The 21,166-nt window shown below is 37.2% G+C and overlaps 2 protein-coding genes across 11 annotated transcripts in view; one reads left to right on the top strand and one right to left on the bottom strand.

Moving 5' to 3' along the window:
• Positions 1 to 9,011, bottom strand: part of TMTC3 (transmembrane O-mannosyltransferase targeting cadherins 3) — a 36,061-nt gene extending 27,050 nt beyond the window's left edge. For both annotated transcript variants that reach the window (XM_080582208.1, XM_080582207.1), the window contains exons 1-2: positions 8,874 to 9,011; positions 477 to 569 (exon numbers count right to left, since the gene is read on the bottom strand). The gene's annotated coding sequence lies outside the window, so the exon portion shown is untranslated. The remainder of the gene's footprint in view (positions 1 to 476; positions 570 to 8,873) is intronic.
• A 15-nt stretch (positions 9,012 to 9,026) lies between these two features.
• The window catches only part of CEP290 (centrosomal protein 290), a 54,366-nt gene continuing 42,226 nt past the window's right edge, over positions 9,027 to 21,166 (top strand). For 7 of the 9 annotated variants that reach the window (XR_013946775.1, XM_080580802.1, XM_080580804.1 and 4 more), the window contains exons 1-17: positions 9,027 to 9,165; positions 10,812 to 10,868; positions 11,470 to 11,590; positions 11,727 to 11,804; positions 12,558 to 12,627; positions 12,830 to 12,876; positions 13,380 to 13,523; positions 13,775 to 13,828; positions 14,729 to 14,881; positions 15,244 to 15,426; positions 15,769 to 15,858; positions 15,934 to 16,056; positions 17,896 to 18,019; positions 18,577 to 18,749; positions 19,763 to 19,925; positions 20,574 to 20,674; positions 20,765 to 20,852. Coding sequence is in view for 8 of the 9 variants with exons in the window: in XM_080580802.1 (XP_080436928.1) it covers positions 11,489 to 11,590; positions 11,727 to 11,804; positions 12,558 to 12,627; positions 12,830 to 12,876; positions 13,380 to 13,523; positions 13,775 to 13,828; positions 14,729 to 14,881; positions 15,244 to 15,426; positions 15,769 to 15,858; positions 15,934 to 16,056; positions 17,896 to 18,019; positions 18,577 to 18,749; positions 19,763 to 19,925; positions 20,574 to 20,674; positions 20,765 to 20,852 (1,693 nt within the window). In the remaining variant the exon portion in view is untranslated. Of the gene's footprint in view, positions 9,166 to 9,191; positions 9,827 to 10,811; positions 10,869 to 11,469; positions 11,591 to 11,726; positions 11,805 to 12,557; positions 12,628 to 12,829; positions 12,877 to 13,379; positions 13,524 to 13,774; positions 13,829 to 14,728; positions 14,882 to 15,243; positions 15,427 to 15,768; positions 15,859 to 15,933; positions 16,105 to 17,895; positions 18,020 to 18,576; positions 18,750 to 19,762; positions 19,926 to 20,573; positions 20,675 to 20,764; positions 20,853 to 21,166 lie in introns of those variants that run through there. The other 2 variants (XM_080580803.1, XM_080580808.1) reach the window with 2 other exon arrangements.

A 21,166-nucleotide genomic window follows, 5' to 3' on the forward strand; every position in this document is an offset into this window, starting at 1 on the left:
TCCCCCAAAACTAAAAAGGGGGGAAACATCTGTAAGGGCACAGAATAGGTAGTATTAGTCAGATAATGTGGATCAATAATATGTAAAAACACCAGCCTTGTATCTAGCAGGGTTCACACATCATAGCTCTCAAATAACTAACCAGCTTTAAAGTGTTTGATTCTCCTAAGTCCTGAAATGCTTTTTTGTTTGTTTTTGTTTAACGTTATGTACTTTTTAATAACAGCATTCAAATTAAACTATAATATCCTGCAAAAAGAGGTGAGCAAAGCTATCTTTCCCAGGCAGGTAATCTCAGTTGTGGTCTGCAGCCCTGGCCTGAGAGCACGACAATCACCTATCAGAATAGTGGTAAAGGTAAAGGAGCAGTGGCACTGCAAAGGGACAAGTGCAACAAGATGCGGGTGCAGTTATACTAACACCATGACAAGGATCACTTAAAAGAAATCAGAACCAACTCAGTCACTGTTACTCACATAATAGCAAAGGTTTTCTCTTCTACAGTACTCGGAGCTCTGGCTATTGCTGTTATTTCAACCAAGAAAGAGCCTTTTTTTAGTCGTCACCACCTTTGAAATAAAGAAGATAAAAAGCTATGTTAAATATCAAAGGATGCTTTTAACGTCTTTATACTAGCCTGGATCAGAGTACTTTAGCCAAGATTGTCTGAACATATATTGGCAGACATAGAAGTCTTATGAAAAACAAACAAACAAACAAAAACACAAAGCATACTACAGGAATACATGGAAAGACATCCCCTTTTAGAACTTCAACCCACCAGAGGTTTATGTACTTTTTTTTTTTTATCCCCCTCCCCCAAGAATGTAGACAAGAAGAATCTGCTATTTCTTAGGCTGTGAGAAACAGTTTGAATTTCCTTGTTTGAATCAGCTTCTGAATAGTGTACTTCCTACTTTTTTAAGTTCACTAGCTCTGCTGAAAAGCAGTGATATTTGAAAAAGACCTACAAGTAGCGTGTAACGATTTTTCAACACAGAAACCTATATTTCTGAAATATCATGTTCTAAAAAGTAAGGGATGAGGTAACATTGCCATGCAGAACCAACCTGAAGATTTAAATTCCCCCTTTAAGAAAACTCATAATTAGGTGAAAAGGTTTTTGGTGAGTTGAGACTTCTTCTGTAAGTTTACTGTTCGCTTGGAGCAGCAAACCCTTGAAGATACTGCTTTGAGTTTCAGAGTCTAATTCTGAAGTAATTCTTAAACGTTCCTATTTCAGAAACAGCTACTGCTAAACAGCTGGGAAGAAAACAAGATAGATTCCTAAGCAGAGACTCCTATCCAAAGGAATGAGTTTATCCAACCTCAATTGCTAACTCAACTACTTTTTGTAGGTTTGTACCTTTCCCTACACAGAATATATGTTAACACAGCTACTTTACTTACCTTTTAATCCTAGGCAATTCTGATGCTCTTACAAGCCTTTATTTCTGTTCCCAACTTCTAGCATTTCTTCAATCCAGAACTCTAATTTTACACGACTGCTAACCTCGCTGTTCCCTGACAATGCTACATTTACCTGCATGCCACCCGTAGGGAAAGTACTACTGTTTTCTTTTTAATCAAAGGGAACTCTAAAGCACATAAAGATTTTAGCCACATCCAAAGTCTGGTTTAACCGGCTATCCCACCATCAGAAAAGTTTCTTTTAGAACTCCGGAAAAACTTTAACTTCAAAATTTTCTTATTTGCTGCTTGCCCTCCCCTACACCTGTACATTTCAGATGTCACTAATGCAAATACATGGCTATAAGTTTTCCTCTTCAGACAAGTTATTTGTGCCACAGACATTCCCAAACAATTCTTAACAACTTACTAAATTTAATGTAAGGGCAAACACGTTCAACAAAACGCTTTGTTCTGGTTTTGGTAACAAGTCACCCAACACAGTGCTTGAACTGCTGCAAGCTTGGTAATCTCAAATGCATTCCAGCAGATCGCCCTCACTTTTGCAGTGTGCAAAAGCTCACTTGGCAACAGAAGGACATAACAAATCCAGAAGGGCCCGCATTTTCCAGCAACCTGCTTCTGCAAGCAAGAGAAAAATGGGAAATTCAAGGTCACGTACAATCTGTAGACTGCACAAAACTACAGCGTGGATAATTGACTACTGCTGACTTGGACTCTGGCCTTCTGAGATCTTATTTTTCTCGAATCTCTGCTAAAGTCAGGAAAATCACTTTTTCCATCTGGTCTGACTACAGAGTAGTTTAACATTCTTGCTGAATTAAAGCATAAATATGGGAAAGGTGTCTTTGCTGCCCTTTATGATAGATAGCATGACAAGAAAAGGAAGACTCATCATCAAAACCAGAACCTCCTATCTGCTGCTACAACGGAGTCCACCAAACTCCATACTCAGAATGGTCAACAATGAGGGAAGCTTGTAAAAGCTAATCTGTACTTGGTATGTCAGGCAGCAGTATGTCTGCCATTAATCTCAGAGGAAAACAGCAATTGTTATCTGGCAGCCAACACTCTTCATATCAACTGATTTGTTCTCATTTTGGCATTGGAAAGCAAGAAGCCATCTAAGGAGTATACAAGACAAAGAAACTCATAGATCACAGATGTGCAAGAGGTTGCTAAAGCTTTGGCATGACTGGACTCCTCAAACGAGTCACAGTGAGTGGATACACTCACTCCCTTTCTCACTCAACAGGCATACGGAAATTTGGTAGCAACACAAGCATGGGCTTGCAAGTGCCAGTATTTCACCATTTCAAGCGATGGAGGTATTGATAAGTATCTGTAAAACATGCTGCTCAACAATTTTTTATTTTTTTTTTAAACACAGGCTTGCTGTGATGGAGAACCACATAACTGACTGGTCCAACTCACATAAACAGGTTGATTGTCCCTCAATATTTTTTATTTTATTTTTTTTAAACTCACCAACCTTTTACTTTCATAACTCCTAAAACTGTACCTTTGATACTTTAATCAGCCCTTGGGCTGTATGACTGCCAATTCATGATCTACAAACAACCACCAAGCCCTAATTTGACTGTATGAAATCAGGACTGACAAGTACTTCATTTCCAAGATTTCTGCCAAACGTTTTAATTTACAACAATACTTGAACCTGTCAGGAAGAATATACAGTTGAATATACAAATATTACAGTTTGCCACAAACAATAAGTGGCAAGATATGCCTTGAAAGACAGATGCTACATGACTGTGAGAGCTGACTGTGGAAAAATAGCATGCTGAAGCTGCATACAATACCTGCTTGTAAGGCTGGTTTTCTCAAGCTGTTCGACATAGAAACCTGCATTCTGCACTGCACCATTTCCATGCATGTTCATAGACAGATACAAAGTGAAAAGGATGGAAAAGAACCAGAGCTCTCCAGCAGGTTAGGCTTGTAAGGCATGCAACCTTCCTCCCCCAACACGCTGAGAATCCTTTACCGGTTCATCCAGTCTTTTTCAAGATTTACAGGTAGTAGGAATATATGAGAAAAAACAAAACACTTTTGGAGAAGTAGGAGAACAAGAAAATGTTTCTCCACAATTACAACCAAATCCATGACAATACAAACAGATGAGAGCAGCATGTCTCAAAATATAGAAGTCTGCACAAAAAAATGAACACAAATACGCACAAAAACCAGAGATGCTCTGCATCCTCACTTGGGAAATCTGGAAGTATGGATGCCCCCTTTCGGCCATAAGAATTTAGGCGAAATTAGGTTGTATTTAGGCAGGAGCACAGTGGCAATCCCTAAAAAAGCAACAGCTATCTACCACTATACCATTAACTATCAGCTAATAAACATGTTATCTGCCACCTTACATCAACATTTAAGGAGACAATCAATTTATGGTCAGATAAACCTTATGACCTAATTTTAGGAACTTAAATACATTTTAAATTTCTCTTCTTCTGGGTAATGGCACTTGCTTCTTTTACTCCTCTGAAGGGTATTAATAACTATTTCTGTTTTGATAAGGTCTACTTGAAAGAAAACGCTCTAACTAATATATATTATACATTTCTTCTTTAGAAAAAAAAATAGTGGCAGTGATAGAATTATTGAAAACCACAGCATTTCTGTATGGGAAAACACCCGTACAATCCACCTACCCCTCCTCAACATTACCAGCAAAGCTGAGTGGAACAAACATATTCATTAAAGTTCATCTCAAACAGTTGCCACAACTGCAAAGTTTTCATCTCTTCCAATTTTTGTATGAGAGCTCCTATTATTTCTGAAAAACATCAGCAAAATTTACATATTAATATTTGCAGCTTTTGACAGTATTTTAAAATTTAGTTCAAGCTCTCAGAGAACTAAAAAACATCAAATTACTGTCCATAAAAGAGAATTGTTAATATATTCTAAAGACTCCTGTTTATTATTCTAGGAATATTTTCACTGATGCTTCATTAAAGACTAAATATTAAAAATACACCTAGCACTTTAGTCATACGAAGACGTCAGCAACTATTCTGTGGAACTGTCAATACAAGTATCAATAAGGAAATAGTCTGTAACTCCACAGAGTCATTTTACACGCATAAAGCATTGTCTGTTAATGTGAAACATAATTATTATGTAAATCTCAGGGAACTTAATTTTGTGTATATTAATTAGGCAGCTGAAAACAGAAACAAAGCAATTTACAAAGGGATCAGGAAGTTTCTTGAAAAGCTTTGCAAACAAACTAATGATCATTTATGCACATACCTAATCATAAAATGTGGTTCTCCGCTCTCTCATTTGGAATTCTAAAACCAGCAAAGAGATACCCATACATGGAGGAGCTGCCAAAAAACAGCTGGGCATCTTATTTGCTTTGGATAAATGGACTTTGATAATAATTGACACCCCAAACTACTTAAAACATATTTAAAGTGCACACAATTGACTTAAATTATCAATAGTGCAATAAAACAAAGAACTGTTAAAACCACAATTTTTTATTTTTACAGATGAGCAACAAGTTAATCTGATACTGAAATGAGGAACATCAGCACTGATATATACAACAGACTGCCAAAGCCAGTAGCTTTGTCACTTTAAAATGGTGTTTTAATTCAGTACCTCAGGCTCCACTACTATCCCCACTGGTCTTGCCTACTTACCTCCATTTTCTGTGTTTTGTTTTGGTTTGGTTTTCCTGCTAAACCTAATACTCCTTCTAACCTGTTTTCAATGTTTAATAACGGAAAGATATCACTATTTCCTTTCTGTTGTCCCTTTCCAACAAGGCCTTTAAGTTTATCATCTCTTTAAAATGTCACTCCAAGGTACAACTCCAGTATGAATCAACTTAGATGCACAGCTGACATTTTAATGATTGGGCTTGGATCATATATGAGAGAAGGTAAGCTGTATTCGGGAAGACAGGAAGAAGAATGCAAAACATGCCTGGACTCCTTTTCTTTTTGCTGAGACCCAGAACAGACCAAATATAACAAGAGAAGTTTTAATGCAGCAACCTTCTTCTGCAAACATGAAGCAATTTTCATTCCCCAGGAAGGGAATAGATCCCCGTCTTCTGAAGAAGCACAGCTCTGAAGAATTGACTAGACCAAAAATGGCAGCTCTGACTTGAGTAAGAACCTGTGCTGAATGCCAGAGGAAAGATTTCCCAGGGCAAAGACTGATAGGAGTTTGCTAGCAACCAAGTAGTTTAACATTCAGACATTTTAGGGTATCCTGATACAAATAAGGATCAAAGCTTAAACATGGCTAAGAGGAAGATACTGGCTTAGCTGGGGGTTTAGCAGCTTCAGTTTGTTTCAACAGTCAGTTGAAATACAAATACCTGAAATACACAAATACACATGTAAGGTAACATAGACCTTAAAATCATTAAGAGGACTTCAGTACCACTTTTTTTTTTCTTCCTACCAAGCCATATATTCAAACAAAAAACAAAATAATACCTTGTATATTTACACTGAACAACACGATTTGTTTCCTTAACAGGATACTGACGCAAAAACTGTCCCTAAAATAACGTTCAAACAGATTGACACTCCCCGTGTTCCAGAAAACACAAACAGTAGAAACTACGTGTTCATTAACTCCAAAGAGCAGATGAACAAAAACTACATGGGTGGCATAAGCTGAAAAGACTTTGCTATGCATGTCCTGATTTAGCAAGCTTGGTCTGTATACGATGACTTCTGTTTGTTTTCTTGTTTTGAAATGACATTCAATTTGATCTCTCATAATGCAGTTTCTGAATTAGCTCTTCGAAATAGCATGGTGTTATCAAAACTGTGGCTTAACATGGATGCCTCGCTCTTCTACCAGGGAGCTCTGCTATGGAGCTAAAATGTTTTCCAGCTCCAGAACTACAAGCATGTATGTACTCTCACCGAACGAAGATCAACTTACATAAATGTTATATGGAGAGGGATGTCAAGGCAGAAAAAACAAAATATTAACTCACTTGCTCTAAGCCACTCTGTATTTTAAACATTTTGTCACTTTATGTGGGATATACATTTCCATTCTTTTCACTTGTTTCGTTTTCAGTTTTCACGCCTCCCTCAGTATCTGCTTTAGTTCTGCATCAATCTTCTTTATTAGCTGCACTACAGAATTATAACCGAGATGTAGTTACGCTACCAGTATATGTAATAAGTATTTTATCTTGATTCCATAACAGAAGACCACAAAAAAAAGCTGAAACACATTAAACAGATATATTAGCCTCTACAGCTTATTAAGCTATAGAAGAGGATAAAAAAAAAAGATGTTTCTATTCAGAGGCATCATAACATAGAACGGTTTGGGTTGGAAGGGACCTTAAAGACCATCCAGTTCCAAGGACACCTCCCACCAGATCAGGTTGCCCAAAGCCCCATCCAGCCTGGCCTTGAACACCTCCAGGGATGGGGCATCCACAGCTTCTCTGGGCAGCCTGTGCCAGTGTCTCACCATCCTCTGAGTGAAAAATTTCCTCCGAATACCTAATATAAACCCACTCTCTTTTAGTTTAAAGCCATTACCCCTTGTCCTGTCGCTCTACTCCCTGACAGAGTCCTTCCCCAGCTTTACTATAGGCCCCCTTTGGGTACCAGAAGGCTTCAATGAGGTCTCCAGGGAACCTTCTCTTCTTCAGGCTGAATGACCCCAACTTTCTCAGCTTGTCTTCATAGGAGAGGTGCTGCAACCCTCTGATCAGCCTCTTAGATCTCCTCTGGAACTGCTCTAACAGGCTGCTACAAGGTCTTCCCAGAGCCTTCTCTTATTCAGGCTGAACAACCCCAGCTCCCTCAGCCGGTTGTCACAGGAAGATGCTCCAGCCCTCTCTGATCATCCTTGTGGCCCTCCTCTGGCCCTGCTCTATGTCTTTGTCCTTGTGCTGGGGGCCCCAGAGCTGAATACAGGGCTCCGAGTGGGGTCTCACAATAGCAGAGCAGAGCAGAGCAGAGGGGGACAATCACCTCCCTCGCCCTGCTGGCCACACTGCTTTTGATGCAGCCCAGGATACAGTTGGCTTTCTGGGCTGCAAGCGTACACTGCCAGCTCATGTTGAGCTTTTAATCCATCAACACCCCCAGGTCCTTCTCCTCAGGACTGCTCTCAATCCGTTCTCTGCTCAGCTTGTGCTTTGGACTGCCCTGACCTAGGTGCAAGAGTTTGCACTAGGCTTTGTTCAACTTCATGAACGTAACGAATGGATTATTTTATTTTCTAAACCACAGGGGAATCAAAATCCATTTTCTGAAAGCTCATTTTGCAGCAAGGCAGCATTATTCTCTGTGGGTCACCTGCTTCACCTATGAAGTCACTTCTGTTAGGGATTCATTGTTTTACACTCAATCATGATCAATTTTATTTTTTGCAACATTTTCCATTTTAGAAATACAATCCAGTCTCTCTTCCTTTTCCTTTTTCTTTCTTTACCGAAAGGGTTTTTAGACATTGGAATGGGCTGCTCAGGGAAGTAGTTGACTCACCGTCCCTGGAGGTCTTTAAAAGACGTTTAGATGTAGAGCTTAGCCATATGGTTTAGTGAAGGACTTGTTAGTGTTAGGTCAGAGGTTGGACTAGGTGATCTTGGAGGTCTCTTCCAACACAGAGGATTCTGTGATTCCTCTCCCCTAACCATGACGTTTACTCTTTTTACATAGAGAGATGTAACTAACCAACCTCTGGGTGAGATATAAGCCTTTACCTTCAATCAACAGTTAAGGCTTACAACATGACAAGTTACGTAACTAGTAGGTGTGTCGAGCATCTTGCATCTTGTCAGCCGTCATTAAATAGCAATGCTGATTAAGCAACAGCAAAGAAGAACAAAAGGATGAATAATTCAGAAGAAAGTAAAACTCAAAAGATTACCACCTTTGTCTTTTGATTAAGAAAAAGAATCACTTTCAGCTTTTAACACATCTGCTGAATGAACACATAACGTATACAGACACTTCACGCGGTTACTGGTTTTCCTTTTTTATTTAGGATGCGTTCACGCCTAGTTAGCTATAGCAGTGGACCCCGAACCTTTTGGGCCGTCGGACCACTACCAACGCTCAGCCCCCCTCGCCGGCTGGCAGCGCCAACGGGACGCCGGCAGTTTATGGATGCAGCGCTCCGGGGCCCGACCAGCGGCCACCTGCAGGTCGGGGCCACGCAGAGAAGCGCGCACACACCCGCAGGGGCCGGGAGAGGGCACGCTGCCTCTGGGGCAGCCCCCGTTAGGGAAACCTAGGAAAGGAGTGGAGCGGGCCGGGGAAGCTCGGGGGACCGAGGCCGCACCGGAGCCCGACCCGAAGCTGCAAGGAGCACCACCGCGGGCAGCGACGGCTCCGCCGAGCCCTGCCCCGGGACCCCGTGAGCAGAGGGCAGCCCCGGCCAGCCGCCGCCACCGCCCGCCCTACCTGACTGAGGCCGCCTCGGATCCGCCGCCGCCGCCCCCAGCTGTCGCTGCCCAAGCAAAGGATGTCGGGACAGCGCTCCCCTCGGGGCGCCGGGGCGTGCTGGGAGCCGCGCGCCATGCTGGGACTCGTAGTCCGCCGCGAGGGCCCTAGGCCCGCCTGGGCGCCACCGCGCCTCGTTGCCTCTCCCCGCCCCTGCGCGTCTCCCAGTTCCGGACACCGGAGCCGCCAGGCGAGGCTGCGGGCGTCGCCTGGCAGCGGCTTCCGTTGTCGCCGCCGCCGCCCTGGCGGAGCGGTGAGGCCAAGGGGCGGCCCGAGGGGCTGCGGCCGGGGCCGTCGGGGGCTGCGCTGCTGCCGGCCGGGGGGAGGCGCGTGGAAGGCGGCCGGGGCCGGGGGACCAGTAGGGGGGCTCTGCCCCTGCCCCTGCCCCTGCTGAGGCGTCCGGGGGCTGTTGCCGTTCCCAGGGGTGCCGGGTCGGGCAGTCTGCGAGTTCAGCAGGGTCTAAAACGGGGGCAGGGCTGGGACACCCTGCAGGGACGGCGGTCTGTCTGTCCGTGCGGCATCTCGGGAGGGGGTGTGTCAGTTGGAAGGAAATGGGAGCCCTGCACAAGGTGCTTTGTGGCTGGGGTGTAGTGCTCTGTAGAGCTAGCGTATCGGAGCTAGTCTGGGTGACCTAGTTTGGAAATCCTAAATAGCTTAATCTGGGTTAGTTCCGCTAAACTAACGGAAAGTTAGCGCATGTCCCACCTGTCTTTGCTGCTTCTTGGGATTCAGTCTCGCTCAAGTATCTATGACTGTAATACACATTGTACGCATGTTATGGAAGAGGAGCAGCTGTTTGTACTGGTGCCCAATGTCCCTGTGATGGTGAGGAATCTGCGTGGTGCTTGGGCTGCCTCTCCTTTGCGCGGTCTCTGGTGGGCCGTCCTGGATGTCCTACCAAGTTCTGATAGCACGTGAGCATGCCCAGCGCTCCTACTTTATCAGTCCTTACTGAACTTTATAGCATCAGGCTATTTTATGTATGTTTGGTGCCTAAAGTAAGTCAAGAAAATCTTGTGATGGCTACCATCAAATGCATGTATATTTCACATTTTTTAGAGCCCTGATCTCCTTGTCTCACCACGCAGACCTTCTGTCAAATAAAAGCACACATTCTACCAAGTCGAAGGGATCAGCTAAATTTTATGAAGAATTAACTTCCCTTTTATTGTCCTTAAATACATATATACTGTAAAACATACTTCACGCTTAGGTTGTGCCCCCCTATATTTTACTGTAGATGGTCTCCCAAGAATTTGGATTATTTTGTTTATATCTCTCTTCCTTTTGATACCATTTCAAGACTGATACTTTCTTAAAGACATTTTATAAGTTAAGGAAAAGGATTTTTAAACAAGAAAGGTAGGGAAAGATCAACAGTAGTAAGGTAGTGCATTTACTCTCAGAATAGATTTGATAGTCATATATATATTTTCTACATCTCATCTACATTTACATCTACATCTCATCTCAGGAATATATTCTGCAAAAGTAATACCTGTTCAGACTTTCATTAAAGATGGAAGTTTCAGTTGTTGAATGTTTAAATGATGAACAGTGAATGAGGGAAAAGATCTTGAGATATGCCTAGCATACACCTTTGTTATGGTTATTGATTCAGCTTGATTTTTTCCAGTAAAATATATATCCTTTTTGCATCATCAAGTTTATTGAATATTAATGAATTAAACATCCTAGTTGGTTTTATTATTTTTTTACTTATTTTTCCTAACCATTTATACTATATTTATAATTTAAGGGCAATATGTAAATAAATTTTCAAAACTTTTTTTTTTGAAACTTGGCAGAATCTGCTTTTTAAGGCTTGGCAATATAGGTCAGAGACAGCTCTGAAAAACATAATAATCCAAGTCTTCCAATCTCTTTTGTCTTTTTCAGGTATTGCATTGACTTCCAGGTACATGGCAAGTCACCGTCACCTATAGCATCTGGCTGGTAAGCAGTAGAACAAAACTGTGCATTACTTCCAATTTATATATTTGTCAGTTTGCAGATTGTCTACTGTCCTGTCTCAATTCAAGTATTCTAATCAAAAGGAAAGGATGCTTAATACAAGAGTTTAGTATCTTAGAAATGAGTATCAAGAAATGGACGCTTGTGGCATCAAACTGAAGCAGGTGTTGGTTGTGTTTTAAATACATAGGAAATAATGATTTTGTCAATATAAGGAGATTTTTATCATGCAAGGGCAGATTCAAGAGAAATTGGGAAGAACTGAATGACATTTAGAAGTGAAAAATGAGGTTTCCCATGCATCTCGATGTTCAGTGTTTGAATCACAAATTCTTTGATTTTGCATGATCTAATTTGTAACTTAAAAATGGTTTTATTATAGCCTACTTAGACTACAGTCTACGTATTTACAACGGAGCAAAATGTGAACTGAATGTTAATCAGTACATTTATTAAAAAATCCATATGGTTATTAATATTGTCTTGTGTTGTACACTAGCTGGCCTCCTTTAAGTCATATGATAAATAACTGATGGGCAGTGTTAATGTCTCATAACTGTTATTTCTATATTTCTTTTCCAAGAAAATACTATAAAATCAATATGGCACCCATTTTAGATTGGAAGAAGCTTATGAGAGTTGATCCAGATGCTTTGCCTGGTCAAGAGGAACTAGCAGACAGATTGCTAGAGACTGTGTCCAAGGTACTCAAGGGGAAAACAGAATGTACTGGTTTTGCTATGCATTCTCCTCTGAAGAGTCTCTGGTCTGTCACATGCATAAATGCTTTATTTTGTGAATTTCATTGATATTTGTATAAAAACACTGTTGTCTCTTTAGGTTGATGGGAAAAACTTGAAAAATGAAACTCCTGAACAGTTGATACATCTTTTTAAAATTACTCAGTCACTAATGAAGGTTTGTATTAATCCTCACTTACTACAGTTCTGTAGGTACATCTGCTTATTTTTTTATTTCAATGAAAACATGATTACTTTTTTTTTTTTTTCTCTTTTCCTGCATTGAGCGTACTGGTTACTCTTACAAGGATTTGTGTACTAAATGTGTGCGTGCAACAGAGTAACTGCAGCAGTTAGGGTTATGGCACATACCAGTGGGAAATGAAGTGAACAAGTGAACATAGTTATGTAGTTAGGGAATCTTAGTTTTACAGGTAATGCAAAGATATTTCACAAAGAAGTTAGATGTAGTAAGTAATTGATTATGATTTTAACTTTAATCAAAGTTTTTATGGTAGGTTGATGTTTTGGAGTAACTTTAAAACTGTCACTGCAAATGGAAGAAACTTGGCTATCCTGAAACTGATCCTATAAGTCTATTACATTTTGTATTTACTCATAAACATACCAAAAACAAGAAATAAAAGCTGCACACATTGGTCTTAGGATTTTTTTTTATTTTTATTTTTTATTACTATTCTCAGCTACATGCTTTTGAATGTTCAGACAGCTTCTTAGAATAAATTACTAAAGAAAATATTTCAACGGTCTAAGTTCTTAATTGTAGGGAAAATGAGTGGTTTCCTTTGTTTGAAGAGAAAAATATTCTTTTGTACATGTTTTCATACTTCTAAATGCATGGTCCATGGAATACTCTTTTAGTTTATGTTAGTAAATCTTTTTTCTTTGCTTACTATGCTCTTTTTGCCAGATGAAAGCTCAAGAGGTGGAGCTGGCACTAGAGGAAGTTGAAAAAGCTGGGGAAGAACAAGCCAAATGTGGTAAGCAAACCTTAAGCTATTCATAAATGATTTATTAAATATAATATATTTGTTTCTTTTTAATTTAACAAAGTGAATAAAATACTGACTGATATGAAGTCAGTTGCCTCAGTGGGGCCAAATATTTAAAGGCTGTGAAGTTAACCATTGTTGCTTTATGTACCTTGCTGGTTAATTCTCTGTGCCTATTCTATTTTAACAGAAAATCTATTTAAAACAAAAGTGATGAAGCTGGAAAATGAATTAGAGGTACGTTTTAAAATTTTGTTTATAGAATGCTGCTTTTTTTATTTTTTGCACTACTGTTTTAAATAGCTAAGGAAATATAATAGCCCTAAGTTTTAGTTAATCCTTTTTACTAGCTTTTGAATATTCATCAGCCTCATTTTTAAAAAGACTTCTATCTACAATAAAATTGTCTTTATTTGAATAAATCCCTTTTTTTTAATTAATTCTTTTTTTTTTTCTAAGAAGCTAGTGAGGCCTTCCTGTTGCTTTTCCTGAACGTTAGGAACATTAGGCTTAGTATCGGTCTTCTCTTCTCTTCTCTTCTCTTCTCTTCTCTTCTCTTCTCTTCTCTTCTCTTCTCTTCTCTTCTCTTCTCTTCTCTTCTCTTCTCTTCTCTTCTCTTCTCTTCTCTTCTCTTCTCTTCTCTTCTCTTCTCTTCTCTTCTCTTCTCTTCTCTTCTCTTCTCTTCATTGCTATTTTGAAGAACAGTACTATATTTATTACATCGTTTTAATGCTCTTAAGATGGCACAAAGATCTGCTGGTGGTCGTGATACTCGTTTTTTGCGTGATGAGATCCGCCAACTGGAGAAACAAGTAGAACAAAAAGAGAGACAGTTAATGGAAATAGAAAAGGAATTGGAAAAAGAGAAGAAAGTGAATGAACAGGTAAGAATGGCTTGACATCTCTAAACCAGTTCTGGAACTGTGTTTGAAAGTTTCATGTTTTGAAAAGAGCCTCTGAAATTTAAAAAAAAAAAAAAAAAAAAGATGAAATAGGACCACTGTGCATTCATCTTCTTCTTCATTCATCTTCTTTTGTTTCTGGAGTTCGTTGCTTTCATAGTTTATGTTAGCGATATACATATGTATATATATACATGCACACACACAATAAGGATTTTATCATCTTATTCTAGCTTGCTCTTCGAAATGAAGATACAGAAAATGAAAACATCAAATTAAGGAGAGAGGTTAGTAAAGAATTAATACTGATAAACAGTATATATTATTAGTTTTCTACATATTTTTGGGGAGTGATATGGTATTTAATTCTGTTCTGGAATATCTCCTAGGTACTGGAGATATTGATTATGACATTTTAATCAGGTTTCACAAATTTATCATAGATCTGTTCAAGGGAAACTTAGCTAATTGAGGTCAGGAGCTGTCTATGCTTGAATTTACACAGCCCTAAGATAATTTGGCTTTGGACTTTGTCTTCTTGAGCAGTTAGTATTTTTCTTAAATACTATTGACAAATAGATTTGATGGATAGTGGACAGGATTTGGTTTAAGCTTGCTGCTTTTGCTAAGATAAAATTTTTACAAAAATTAGTTAATATAAGAACAAATGAAAAGATAGAGTTAACATTCTTTAATACATTTTTTTTTTCTTAAATCAGTCTCTTAAAACATTTTTGCTGGTTGTTTTTCTACCTTTATTACCTCTAATCTTGGTCTGTGGCAGAATAAAATGGACAGCAACAATTACAATTAATGTTCTGGTGGAAACTTGAGAATTCCTCAAATGTGCCCTTTTACCTACGTGCATGTATGTATGTATGTACACACATGCACAGGTATATGGAAAATTTTACTTTGTTTGGACTTTATGTTGATTCCAATTTATTCTTTCTAAAGCAAAGATAATCTAATATTTTTCATGCTTTGTTCTCTTGGTCTTGTTCTCTCCTTTTTAATCTGAAGAAAAAACAAATAAAGAGAAAGGTGAGGCTTCTAAGTTTTTAAAAGCAGACAGTAGGAATTTGGATGGTGTTTGTCTTAGCTCTTTGTGTTAGCTTATTAGAAAAGCAACAACTTTGAATTCAGCTCTTCAAAATAGATTTATTTTTGGATTGCTTTTTGTGCAGAATGAACAATTACGTCAGGATGTAATTGACTATCAGAGGCAAATAGATTCTCAAAAAGAAACAGTTCTGTCACGAAGAGGAGATTATTCTGATTACAGATCTCAGTTGTCCAAAAAGAACTTTGAGCTTGTCCAGTATTTGGATGAAATTCAGGTAAAATGGATGCTGTTGAGTATTTATTAGACTCTTCTGACAATAGTATTTGTCACAAAGCTATGCCAATTTACAGACTAAGTGACACGGGGCAAGGGAATATGTAATGCAGTTGGGTTCTGTGATTCATAAACTCTCCATCTGTGAATGTCTGAGGTACTGAAGTTACTGACACGGGTCTTTTAGAGTAATTTTTTAGTGCTTAGTCATTAGGATTTGTTGAAATTGAGGATCCAGAGGTCAAATACTCTCTTCTGTGCTAATTTATACTTTCAAGTATTAGATTTAAGGTAGCTTTCAATTACTGGTTATTCAGGTATTAAGATGCATACTTTTTAAAAGCAGTTGCTTTAATTCTGCAGAATTTGACTGAAACTAATGAGAAGTTAGACATTCAAAACCAAGAAATGAGAAAGAATCTTGAGGAATCAGTGCAAGAAATGGAGAAGATGACGGATGAATATAATAAAATGAAACTAATTGTGCAACAATCTGATATTGTTATGGATCAGTTAAGAAAGGAGAAAGAACAGTACAAATTTCAAGTAAGAACTAACTTATATTATTGAACGTATTTTTTTGCTTTTATATTGTATCATCATATTTTTCCTTAAATTCAAAAATGTTCAACAACTCCAGTTAAAGCACACTGCTGAAATAATTACTAAAAATAATGTGATCTTTAAGCTTGATGCAAATTTTAAAACTTTATTGCAGATCACAAAATACTTTCATAAAGAGTGTTAGACTTCATGTGTTCTAGGAGCCAGAACTATACCTTGCTGCCATAATGCTTTTCTGCTAAGTTGTATGTCTGCGTTTGTTGTTGTATGTTGTTTAAGCAAAACAGTTTTGTGATACCATATTGATCTAAATTGCATCTCTAGGTTCAGGAGCTTTCAGACCAGCTGAAAGCAAAGAATGAGGAAGATGATCCACTCATGGCAGCTGTAAATGAAAAAGTTGAAGAATGGAAGGTACTTCTAATATTTTTTGGCTATTTTTTAGGAATTGCTTCAAGAATTCTGATGGTATTTTATCTTCCTTTTCAGAAAATCTTAGCTTCAAAAGATGATGAACTCATAGAGTATCAGCAAATGTTGTTTAACATGAAAGAGGAAATAAAAATGGCCCGACTTGATGTAGACAGAAATAGTATACTGGCCCTTCAGCAGGTACAGTCCATCTGATAAATTACACACACAGAAATTACCATTCTGTAGGTAAGCTGGTGACCAAATAATATAGTCTTTCATAGTTTGCAAAAACCAGAATCTGTGTCATTCACATTTGAGAATTACGAGGCAGGTTGATTTATTCCACTACAAGGTTAGCTTAATATTGCACAAATGAACGTTCCCTTTCTGTATGAATTGAGCTTTTGGTAGTTGGTTCTGTTACTTTCATATTTGTCTTTTCTAACTGTAACTAGAATGATTGTTTTAACACCTAAGCATCCAGAATTTAATGCTGTTAAATTACAGTAAATCGGTTAGTCGAGGAAAAGTCTCACCTAGAGGTTTTAACTTGTGTGTCCTCTTGTCTTGCTTGGTGCTATACTGTTCAAGTCTGTGGTTCAGCATGTTACAGAGCTAGCTGAATTAGGTGCCTTTTTTATTAATCTCAAATTAGATAATTCTTCATGATCTTTCCCCACTTTCTTGGAAAACTATAAAACATTCAAAAAATCTCACAGCCCTTTAGGAGCCCCAATATCAAACAATATGCTTTCCATAATGTATATGTATCAGGAGGATTTCCTGCCTTCTTCAGGTGTTTTTTGAATAAATGTATCATTACGTGTAATCTTACAGAAAAAAAAAGGATTAAAAACAAACAAAAAAACCTTACGTTCCAGTTAGCCTCTGATGATCAGAAGACAGAAGTATCTGAAAAGATCTTTGATACGCAGTCACGCAGTCTGTTTTTAGCTGACTTAGATTGCTGTAAAAGTTGCTTTTTTGGATGACAGTCATGAGCATGTCATTCTGAAGAGTTTTATGGAAATGAGCGTATTTTAAAATAAGGCATTTAAAAATTAAATCAAGCTACAGCATTGTGTTGCAACACAAAATGGACCAAGCTTGTTACGGTTTGATATAAGTTCACATTTGAAAGGGTTATAGTTAGCTCTTTACAGCTTTGCTAAGCGGTGTATCTTTAGATTTAAAATGTGGTGATATTTTTCCTCTAAGAAAGACTGAGCTTTTGTTTTTCATAACTTTGGTATAAAGTAAGGTCAGCAACTCTTGAGACTTCTATATTGTAATTATTTTCTGTAACTTTTTTCCAAGTCTATTTTTTCTTTTTTTTTATATATATTCATCACGCAAAAAATACTACTGCGTTCTGTGATATTTATAAAGTTCATATATAAGCCTAGAAATAATATGTTAATAGATACTTTAAGAGTCTGTGTGTACCTATGGATGTATATGCATACAAAGCAAGATTTGGTATGAATTTTTAAAAGTTGGATGACTTGTTGAAAGGCAAAATAGGTGTCATGTATGATGGATTGTTAGTCTTCCCAATCTTTAATATATATATATCTCAGTTCCTACTACCTGCTTAGGAGGAGGTAGTAAGAAATCTGTTTGATCTAAAACTTCTTATCATGCACCGACTTAACTCTAAGAGAACTGTTCCATTTAAAATTGATCATTAAGCACTACTTTAGTGTCAGTGTGATAGTGTTGTGCGAATGCTTTATTTTTACTCTCTTTTATTTTTCCTGCTTTGCCTTTATCTATCCAACTTCTAGATAATATCTGAACTCTATGTTGTAAGTACAGTATGTTTGCTTGTTATATAATTTTATTGTGTCTTTGTATTCGCTGCTTTTCATTTCTCCATTTTGATTTTGAAGAAATGTGGTGTTCTGTATTGGTAGTTTCCCTGTCAGTAAAGAATTTCTTTAATGGAGCTTTTTTTTTTTTTTTTGTGTGTGTGGGTGTAATGTGCAAGAGTGAGATGGTCAGTGAAGAAGAATTTCTTTTAATATTTTTTTTTAGGGTGTGCAAGAGCGAGATGCTCAGATAAGACTTCTTACTGAGCAAGTCGAACAGTATACCAAAGAAATGGAACAAAATGCATTTCTTATTGAGGAATTAAAAAATGATCTCCAAAAAGATAAAGGTAAGTTGACCATTTTATTTTAAGGTATATTAAAAAGAAAATAAAAAGCAACAAATTTGCCGTATATTCTTTATTCTTTAGAAATACAGAAAAATGTTTGCCATATTTGAGTAATACTAATCTAAAATTTTTGTTCCTTTCCATTTGTCAAGCATGCAAAACGGTTTAAATTTATTTACAGTACTCCAGTGGGTTTTAGAGGTAATATTATGCCTAATAAAACTATACCTGTATAGTTAATTAATGTTACATATATTACATATGTAATAATGTTACATATTACATACGTTATAGGTTAGAGTATAAGATACGTCTCAGCTCAGCTTAGTAAAGAGTTGCAGATGATTAGTAACATGTAATTCAAAACAAACTCCCTTTTGTGCATACTTGAGGGTTGTTTGAATGAATGATAAAAAAAAGCAATAACATATAGTCTTTTTTAATTACTTAATTGAGAGCAGATAATGAAGATCTCCTTTATAACATCATCTGAAGTGTTTCTTGCTGAGATAGCAAGAATTCCTAGTTGAATTGTTGATCAAGGTTTTTGTTTCCAGGTCTCTCAACTCTTGTTCAGCAGAATCGTTTAGGAGAAATGCAGGAAAAGTTAAACTTGCTAGAGGAGAAAACAAAGGAGGCTGAGAAGTCTGCAGAACTAGCCGAAGCAGATGCTAAAGAAAAGGACAAAGAACTTGTTGAGGCTCTGAAACGAATGAAAGACTATGAACTGGTAAACAATTTGTCAGAGTGGACAGGGTATTTCATCGTATTTTTAGCAGATCATTTTCTGCTTGCATTTTTATTGACAGTGTTCTAATTAGAACTTCAATGAATGACTTCTGATGCTATTTTATTTTCTTTTTCTTTCATAATACCTCTAGAGGTTACTGATTGCATGTTTGTTAACCATACTTAACTTTTGCAAGTTGACAATTTTAGCATATGAGTAGGGGCTTCTGAAACACGTTGAACATTAATTGAATTATCAAGATAGGATTCTTCAAAGAATCCCGTAATAAGAGGGTTGAATAATATTGAAATATGTGGAGGTTACTGTGTAGTCAGAAGACAGATTTGTAGGAACTGATTTTATTCAGCAACTCTGTTTGCAATAAGCACAGTGCTTACAGACTGGAAAACATTTTTTTCTTATTAAGTAAGGTTTTAATGATTTTTCGATTTAAATAGTATATATTAAAAATATTCAGATACTTCAGAAATTGTGTGGACAGTTAGCATAAAAAAGATAACATAAAAAAGATTAGCACTCTTTTGGTGAAATCTGTATTTGTGATAAGTGGATTTCAAAGGTATTTTGGAGCTAAGCAAAACTGAAAGTCTTGGTGTCCTGCAATGCAATCATGAGAAATCACAGATAGTATGGTATGTTTTCTAGAAAATGTTGTTTGTGTGAAAAAATAGGCATTGCAGTTAGGAATTACTGAATGCCATGGTCAGAAAAATGAATATGCTTTGCTTTAGCGGACATTGAGTCAGCCACTTGAGAGGGTGACCTCCTTTGAATCCTTATAGTCTTCAGGAAGAATTTTTTCACTTGACTATTGTCTTTCCATAACTTATCAATGGTCTCCTATGTATGTTTGTTAGTATAAGTTTTCAATCATAGTATTTTTTTCTTGTTTTGTTTCCAAATAGTGTCATCAACTTTGTAAGGATGAAACACAGATTCATAATTTATTTTTCCATGTGATCTGTTTATAATTCCCATTTGGATTTTTACAGGGAATATATGGTTTGGAAGAGGCTGTTGCTGAAATAAAGGATTTAAAAAAGCAAATCAAAATAAGAGATCACGAGATTGAAACGTTAATTAAGGAAGTAAATAAACTTGAACTGAAAATAAATGATTTTCTTGATGAAAATGAAGAGCTTAGAGAGCGCTTAGGTATGGTGTATCTGTTATATTTTCATTTTTTTATTGTGTAGGAATTGAAATAACATTGTGTCATGGACATTTTTACTATACCAACTAACTACTTGGAAATACTTATGTATAGTCTGCTAATATTTGCAAGTAGTTTCAGTTAGTTAGGAGAAAAAGAGTGTATGTACATGTCTAAACTTTAGCTACAGGTTGCTTTGAGTGGAGAAAGCAGGAAAATAGGTTTCACATTGCTTTTTTTTGTTGTCGTTTTTGATTCCTCCTTGATTGTAGACTACTTACTTAGCTTCATAATACAGTATTTGGAAATCATCCATAACTTACTGAAATTGTAATGCTAGATTGAAAAGCACAGAGAAAAATTCAGAAAGGCTTATTTTTGCATAAAGAAATCTAAACATAAATACAGTTAATTTTAGGCGGTATTTTATTGTGCTTTTTTTTAGTAACTAATGTAAAATGGTGCTTTCTTCTGATGTTATTATGCAGAGCATGATGTGTAGAAATATGTGTATATTTAACCATCAATATGTTAGTTTTTTTGTTCTACTTGACTGATTGTGTTGTCACTTAAATGGGCTACCTATTAATGACCATTAACATTAGTGTTCCTCCCAAATGAGTGATTATGCATCATATACTGTGTTTCAGGTCTTGAGCCAAAGGCAATGATTGATTTAAATGAAATCAGAAACAGCAAAGTACTAAAACAGCAGCAATATAGAGCTGAAAACCATATTCTTTTGAAAGAAGTAAGTGATAAATTGTATTTTTATGTAAGACCTACATAATGAAACTGCATTTGAACGGAGTGAAATACTTGTCTGTTAAATAATACGCAGATTGAAAGACTAGAAGAAGAAAGAATTGAATTGAAAAAACAGGTTCGTAAGTTGGCTCAGGAGAAAGGAAGAAGAGTTGCAACAAATGGTAAGGTATTCTGTGTTATAAAATATCCTGCAAGAAGATTCTGTCTTTAGTTACTAATATAGCTCTGTTATGTCTATTAATTTGCTTAAATTATAAGGCAAAATAATTATCACTGAATCTGTAGAAAGAGGTGAGTGGTTTTGTATTTCTGTAGTCTTACAGCCCAGTAGCTTTTTGACTTATGATGGCTAGTAATCCATCACTTGAGAGTCATGCCATTGTCTTGTAGTTCTTAGATACAGAATAATCTCACCATGATTTCCAGTAAATCTTTGTAATGGATTTGTTTCAGAAAACTTAAAAACTTAAATTCT

This window comes from Anser brachyrhynchus (genome assembly GCF_964034855.1).
Source record: "Anser brachyrhynchus genome assembly, chromosome: 1".
Taxonomy (NCBI): Eukaryota; Metazoa; Chordata; class Aves; order Anseriformes; family Anatidae; genus Anser; species Anser brachyrhynchus.